The sequence below is a fragment of the Photinus pyralis genome, unplaced genomic scaffold (assembly GCF_008802855.1).
Source record: "Photinus pyralis isolate 1611_PpyrPB1 unplaced genomic scaffold, Ppyr1.3 Ppyr1.4_LG7, whole genome shotgun sequence".
Taxonomy (NCBI): domain Eukaryota; kingdom Metazoa; phylum Arthropoda; class Insecta; order Coleoptera; family Lampyridae; genus Photinus; species Photinus pyralis.
Genome location: NW_022170738.1, coordinates 20678306 through 20686371, shown reverse-complemented (window position 1 = coordinate 20686371; position 8066 = coordinate 20678306). Strand labels below are relative to the sequence as shown.

Below are 8066 nucleotides of genomic sequence, written 5' to 3'. Positions count from 1 at the left end.
ACTGGTTTAATTCTTTGCATGAACATTTTTTAAAATTTTTTTTAGAAAAAGGCGTATCTCAATTCAGGGGAGTTGGACATTAGGATATTTGTAGGTTTAAGATTGTATTCCAAATTTTGTTTGAAAAGCAAAGCTACACAAAAATGGGGTCTAGGAAAGTTTACGGAAAACAGTTTACCAAAAACGGTTAATCGAAAACAGTTTACCGAAAAACAATTCACCGAAAGAACAATACGTCGAATTTCAATTTACCGAAAAGCAGTTTTACCGAATCACACTTTACCGAAAGGAGAGTTTACCGAAAATTTCTCCCGTTTTGAAAATAATAATTGTATCGGCAATGTCATCTTGGACCTTTCCTGTTTAATATAATTGCACATTAACAACATTCCAAATTCCGACGTCTCGTTCAGTCGCAATTCGCGTTTGAAGTTTTGACCCAACTATCAGTAAGATCGTGGCCTTCATTTTTTTTACTTATATTGCCAATTCACGAGCTCCGATCTACAAATTTGATAAAGAATCCACCTGCAAAATTTTATTGTAATTGGACCGTTCGTTTTCTAGATATCGTGCTAACGGACAGACAGGCGGATGAACAGACATTGCAAAATTATGAACTGGCTAGGACCACCTGAACTGTCAACAGTTTTGCAAATTGGGCGTAAGATCGTTTGGTTGAGGATGGCGAATTTTACAAAAAAAAAACATCTTTTCGGGCGAGCACATTTCCACCTCGATGGTTATGTTAATATTCGGTAAAGTGTGATTCGGTAAAACTGCTTTTCGGTCAATTGAAATTCGACGTATTGTTCTTTCGGTATATTACCATTTCGGTGCTATTTACGAATATGCGCACGGGACGAACTACCAATAAGACGGACACGGCTAAATTATACAGTTATACTGCGCCTAACCTAACTTTGGAAAAGTATTGAGTAGCAGAACATACTAACCCTGTACACATCGAGCAAGAAGCAATATACTTGCGCTTTAGCTTTCTATGCTTCTGATCCGAAAACTTTGGGGAAATACTTGGTTCTGCTCTCTACCCTTGAACTCGTGGTACGCTTCGTGCCACTTTCAAATCTCGGTAGGATTCGGCTGCGACAGAGAGGCACGAATGAGACGTTGTCTTATACTATGGCCGTCTTTTAAGTGTTGGAACGTGAGACACAATCGGGAAGGGAATTGTTTGGTCTCACTTAAACAACTGATTTAGGAATGTCAACTGAATACTACTCTTGTCTTTATAACTAAGGGTTTATGGCACTAGTGACTGCAAGCAAGGTTTGCACACGTACAACGACACCTCGGTGGCCTTACCACGCGCCCCGATCTGGTTCTGTTGCTCTGCTGGCATAACACCTCGAGTTATGGTACACAAAATAAATCATTTGAGTATAAAACACATCTACGGTTCAATTTAGACAAAACAAATAGTAAAATGACAAATTGCATGTACCTAAAGAGCATCAAAATGGACGTGACTTGGTTCCAGTATCCTCCATCATTAATTCTTCTGTACGACTGCACCCAATGTAAATTTCCATAAGAGCGTCCGCCTATCAAATTCTTTTCCAAAAAAATTTTTAAGAACTATTTTATAAATTTGGACCTTTATCTACAAAATGTTCGGAGTATTTTTTTTAAGTTTATAGCAACTGAATATCGATTTTTGGACAAGTAGTGCTCGCGTGCCGTCCTCTGGCTTCGTGTAATAATTCTCCCAAGTCAGTTTCAGCAACTGCGCAGAACGATGTTTTCAAATTGCTTTCCTTGTAAGGTGTTTTGCCTATCTGAAGGGGTATAACATCGCATCTTTTAGAAAAAGTATTTGCTAATCCACTTACAATTTGCACTGACCTCTATGACGGCTCAAGGCGAATTGATTAATTTTCCGCTTTCTTAGTTACTCGCAAGTCCCAAAGTCGGCAAATTTTATCTTATCTAGCGCAAAGATGCGGCTACCTAACGCTATCACGCCATTAAAAAGTTCAGTGAAACATCCTAGGTTAAAGAAGTTGGAAGTTAGGAGGGTCGAGTTGAGACGCCGAAGGCAAGAATCTGGCGTTGAAGAGCTGAAATTGAGAATTTGAGGATAAGAACTAAGAAATTGAAGGTTAGAAAATTAATTTTATTAGCTGAAATTGAGAATTTAATTTGAGAAGCTGAAGCCCAGATGCTGAAGTTTAAAAGCTGGAGTTGAGAAGTTTAAGGCGAGGAGCTGAAGCTGAGAAGTGGAAAATGAGAAATCCAAGTTGGGATGCTGAAGTTGCAAAGTTTGAGTTTGGAGGCTGAAACTAGGACTGTCATTAAGATGATGGAGATGCAACTGAAACTCAATCGAAAATTGCAGTTGAAGTTGAAAATAAAGGTGATGTTGAATCTCATGTTCGAACTGTTTAATTGAATGTATTATAAAACGTGAATAGACCTATGGATAACGATCTTGTTGATTTAGCAATTGTTAAATTGTTAGTTGATGTGTCAAACAGCACATTTTTCCCATTTCGCCATTCCTGTAGCTTCCACTTTCTAGCCAGGAAAAGAACAACTTCCAAATTTTAAATAGGGTCGAACAGTGACGCGGCATTTTTCTTAAAGCACCAACAAACCTTTTTTAGTTTAAAATCTCGCGTTCATACTTTAATCTTCGTTGAAATTATTAATATACCATATCATACATTATAAATTTATTGGGGATTTGAGCCTTCACTATGAAGCGTTTTCTCATTAGGCTAAAGTATAAGTAGAATTTGAATACGTATTCCATTGGTAATATCTCACCACAAAGTGCTGGAAAATATTTCGAAATTATTGCGGTAGCCGGTAAAGACCCATGTCACCCTGATGAGGGTTAAATACATTTCAACCAGTTTCACATCAACACGTTTAAGGCATTTCCTTCCTATCTTTCCATTACAATTACAATAAATCGAAAGGTGGCTTATAACATAAATTGATGCCTGTGTGGACTTTCTCATTAAAACTTCGTACATACGATATTCGAAATCTTATAACTATTAATCCAATTATAAAGTATTTACCTGCAATTGTCCGCGAGTACCTACTCGGTTTTAAATTTTACGGTCGCAACTGTACAATATTTGTTAGGAAGAGAGGAAAGAGAAAAATCATGTCTCCCTATTTTTACGGTCAGCTAGTTTATGGCGTGAGATGATAGCGTTAGTGACGGTATTATGAACAGCTCGGTCGCTGCTCTTATCATTCCCTTATCACTTTTGTAGGGATTGAGCCTATGTGGTCGCCTCCCAACGTGCGTGATGCTATATCTCGTTACGCTTTTGTATTTACTAACTGAAATGGCTAAAATTGATGGACTTATATGCGTTGGCGTGGAACTATGTACTTTTTAAGTTGGAGAAATTCCAGGTTGGGTAAATGGAAACAACAACACTTGCTTTTTACACTTTTTCATTAACGATTCAGAATTCACCGTGAAATAGTTCACAATCACTAACGAATCTGGAATGTAGTAGGTAGCTGATTTTGCAAGTTAATTTGATATATTAACATTGTACTGTGAAGGATTATTATTAATTAGCGTCATACTTAAATAATAATAATAGTCCAATGTGCGTAACGCCACGAGTTTCGGGCCAATTCCATCCGTCACTCAATTCCTTAAATCCAACTCAAAAGCGGATACTAAATAATTCAACCATCTCACAACGCATAAATCCTACTGAATTATTAGTGGGACAGAAAGAGAAAAACTGATGGATATATTGATTTAATTTCAAGTTCCAATACATAATCTTTTTATTTGTTTGCTTACGCTTTAAGGTTACACGGAAGTAACGATTGCGAGGGATTTTCTGTTTACAATAAAATGATCTAGTCGCGAAGTTGTAAGGAGAATTAAACCCGTTGCCTAAACGGCCAACTAGCTCAGGGGTGGAAAACAAAATAAGAATTTGAGCGGTAGTTCGTTCTGGGCATATGATCTTAACTCCGTTGCACTTACTGGGGTTGAGCACCACTTAATTTCTATATTAACTATCCCCGTATGAAATTGAGAAGATACGAGGGTAGTAAGAACAGTACAAATCAAATCAAAAGTGGAAATCGTCTCCACAATCGGATAGTGTATCACACAAATATTCAAAATTATAAGCTACGGTTACTCACAACTCCTCCAATCAAGAATGATCGATTAGCACGCTAACATAAAACAACTTTCTGCAAATTAATTGATATGTCCAGAAAAAAATCCGTACGTATAGGGCCAAGAACAAGTAAACATATACGGCAACCTTTACCTTGGAATAAAGTTAGATGTTCACAGTTCTCGCATCCAAAACCTAAAATCAATGAAAAGAAAACTTCCTAAGCCGCAAGTCTCGGTAGATAATTGATTGATTAATGCCTGAAAAGCCTCGCTCTACTCGTAATCTGCTTCTATACCAGGCACTGTACTTGATTGGCCAACCTCTTCAGAAGGAAGTGGCGATCAGAGATCAATATATATGGATGATTGCAATTAAAGTTCCATGCGTTCTGTCCCACGTTTCCGCAGTTTGATTAAACGAAGTGTAACTCGATACGGTTTACGACAGAAAGAGGAACATGAAGGTCGACAACAAAAAATCACAGCCTCCACCATCTTTGGAAACAGAATCGCCTCCAATTCTTCGGGTAGCTCTACACTGACGTCCTTGGCCGGCTCTCTACTGGCGTCCTCCGCTAAGACACCTAATTGCTCGTAGAGGAGCTTTTTGCTCCTCTCTCCTGTTGCTCTTACGAAGGAAGTGGTTCTATTTACCTTCTCGTGCACTGCGCCGTTTCTACAGTACCTGATCACATTTTTCTTTGGCGCACTTATGGACTTTTGATCTCCTTCTCTTTTAGACTGCTTGTCATCGCTCTGCTCCATCCCTTCAGTAATAAAACCTCGTTCTCCTTTAGGGTCTTAACAGAGTCTTGTTCCTTATCCCCGTAGCTTGATAACATTAGCTTGCCCCATGTTTACCGATATTTGTAGGTGGTAGTGGACCTTCTCGCTTGAACAAATGTTGGTATTTAGGATATCCGCTGGCGTTGGATTGTCTTTTTCCTGGACCATAGCGGTTGGTTCTGTTTGATCGTCTGCTTTCATCATAAGGGGGGGGGGGGGGGGCGTTTTAGTACTTCTACGTGCGTTGCGATGGTTTTGGAAATCTGTTTGATCTCCGCTTTCGTGTTTGTGTGCTTAGCCACCTCATGGCTTAGGATATGGGTGCTCCTTATGTCGTTCATGGAATGAGTTGTTCTTAACATCTAGGCACAGCTGGATGGATATGATAGAGATGATACGAATGTTGCACCTGCTTTCTTTTAAACATTTAAACCCGTCAATATGGAATACTTTTGATAATTGTTATTACTTAAAATATTTTTTCTTAATTACAATTAGCTCGATTTCGGTGCCTATTTTTGCTTGTAAGTAGAGTTACTACTAAGGCATTGATCTGTATACGCAACTACGTTTACTGAACTTTGTTATTGTTTAGTATAATTGGACAAGATCTTCAGTAAGCAGTTGCACATATACACGATTATAATGACGTATCCAACAATGGGACAGATTGAACTTATTGTTGAAAATATCGACAGTTTTAGTTATAATTTCGTCACTATTATGTACTATTTAATTAAACGTGTCACATTTACGTTCGTATTCGAAGAAAGCCTTTCTTTTGTTTAGATTTGCAACTTTACACTTGAGAATTTTAAATTTCCTCTTCGGTTTATCACGTAACATCAGTAATCCCTTCGGCTAATAACTCGATGACAAATTTTACACGACAAATTTAGTTGCTGAACTGCTTTTGTTGGCCAAAACTATTATTCGGAAATTAAAACAACTAATTCCAATTTTTCAAACCAAAAATTTAATTTCCTTATTAACTGAAATGACTTGCGATCTTTCCTCGCTGACAGATTCAATCTATCTTCTATTTTTTCCAACTCTGAATGATTCCCTCTTTATTTACTGAGTAAATTTTTACGCCTACATTGGCGAGATCTAAATTTTTTATTGGTTAGTGTCTTTCTTACTACCAATCCTAGATGATTCGAAAGGTCGTTAATCAATTCTAAAAACAACGCGATAAGCTTTTTCCACGGTCGATTTACCTCATCAGCCAACTATGCACTGATCCGTAGGCCAGAAAGACCGTACACAAAACACCAAAACAAAAACCTAGCTAGCTCTTTACCTTTTATTATGATGATGGCACAAAACTTCTCCGCAGTCCAGAGGAGAGATTCGACTCCGTTCTCAGTTAACCTGTGAACTTCTAACAGATAGTGGGTCAACTCAAATACCTTCAACTCCAAACTAAACTGAAAAATTTTGAATAAATGAAAATGGACTTACGCCTTTGACTCCGATGGTGCCTTTTCAATGTGACGCCTCAAGGTGCGCACTGTTTTTCTCAGCCTGTCCAGTCTTTCACGCTACCAGGATGTTACACCGGCTCGAGCCTACCTCTTGAGGGGTCGTGACACGTAGAACCACGGGAAAGACCAACAGGAATTTTGCTTGAGTAATAGAGCCGGATTCGATCTTAGTGCTTGAAATCAAGGATCATAGGTACAGCAGTTTTTATTGGAATATCAGTCTTTGGTCAGTCTTCACAACGTGCATCAGAACTTCCCAGACTTTTATCTTGCGCGCTAAGCAGAATGAGGAATTAAAGGAAAAGTGCGCGTAAATATCAAATAGGAAGCAGGGTTCATATGTTTTTTTCAATGACGTTTCGCATTTTACTCTGTCTGCCAAAATTTTTGTGCCCGTACCCGTTTTAGAATAACTTCAACATGTCTTTCTCTAGGATTTGTAACAAAAAAGCAATCAATTTTGCAAAATCTAATTCCACCAAGACGACGATGCTGGTTTACGACAGACAGCGCAAAGCTTCATTACCGAAAGAAAACTACAGCAAACCAAGCAAGTCTTTGGCTTGTAGAAATTTGTCACATTTTAACGCGTAACCTTTCAGAAATAGCAACAGTTCCGACCAAGAAGATTAAAATTTGCACGGGATCGGAAGTAAAGAAAATGTGCCGTCCGAAACCGTGCGAATGTCCGCCTAAAACTTCATCGTCGAGAAGCTTTATGGCGATGTGCGGTTTCTTAATGAAAAGTTTGATTGCCGGTAGCGTCGTTTATTGGACGTACGATGCCGGAATATGGGGTGATTCTGAAAGAACGGAGGAGGTGTACACAAACTTGTGCCACATGCTACACGGAGATACGCATAAGCAAATCACACATATCAGCAAGGCGTGCTTAGCCGAAATGGAGTTACGGAAATTGGTATTCGAGAATGACTAGACAACTATGTACAAAAAGGTGTCGTTTTCAGAGTCCTACCCCTCCACCCGTGGATGAATGCTCAAGACCACCAATCGATAGTGGGAAGACTATGTATAAAATAAAGGACGCCTGGAATCACGCAATTACATGTATTTTTGAAGGAGTAACTCAATTTCCAGGCAATATAATGCGGTGGTACAATGAAAAGCAAGGCAAAGAGCGCAAGTGTATCCCTGTAAAGACTAAGTAAACACTGGACATAAAGCTTTGTGGAACGAATTCTCCCTTACTTTTTTTACATTTGAATCCCGTCATCATGGCCCCGTCGTTTTGGTCTACACATTAATCTAGTTCCTCAAGAAGTTATGAGCAGTTCATTGTGTATCTGTGTGTCGTAGAATAGTTGGTATTCTAATGTCAACTTGTATATATTTTCTTCCTTTTGGAACTGATGCGTCACCACGAATATACACCTCCAATGTTTGATCACTTGGTCCATTGAACGTTTTAAGGGAGTTGAACAAATCTCCAAAGGGTTAGGTGAACCATTTCTATCTCCGCCTGTGGTGCCTTGTGCGCAGCTTGCATCGCCATTTAATGTTCTTTCGAAACCTGTCAATAATTCTGGTGGAAAGGTTGGCTCTCTTTGATTTCCCCTTCCTAAGGGTGCCCAATGTAGCTTTCTTCGAACCAATGTAATATTGGTTCCAGTGTGTTGCTTCGCTTAGTTCTTCGAAAA

At 38.8% G+C, this 8066-nt stretch overlaps 1 protein-coding gene across 1 annotated transcript; it reads left to right on the top strand.

Moving 5' to 3' along the window:
* Positions 1–6753: 6753 nt before the first annotated feature.
* LOC116176020 lies at positions 6754–7792 on the top strand. Its single transcript, XM_031494451.1, has 3 exons — positions 6754–6958; positions 7011–7327; positions 7377–7792. Exons 1-3 carry the CDS (start codon positions 6829–6831, stop codon positions 7575–7577), a joined length of 648 nt encoding a protein of 215 aa, XP_031350311.1. The 5' UTR covers positions 6754–6828; the 3' UTR covers positions 7578–7792.
* Positions 7793–8066: the final 274 nt, after the last annotated feature.

What these genes read in the sequence shown, in the direction of transcription:
- LOC116176020 (XM_031494451.1), top strand. Translation starts at nt 6,829, where the DNA reads ATGTCTTTCTCTAGGATTTGTAACAAAAAAGCAATCAATTTTGCAAAA. An exon ending in AGAAAACTACAGCAAACCAA is followed by an intron (nt 6,959 to 7,010) that starts GCAAGTCTTTGG and finishes GTAACCTTTCAG; the next exon opens with AAATAGCAACAGTTCCGACC. An exon ending in AAATGGAGTTACGGAAATTG is followed by an intron (nt 7,328 to 7,376) that starts GTATTCGAGAAT and finishes TGTCGTTTTCAG; the next exon opens with AGTCCTACCCCTCCACCCGT.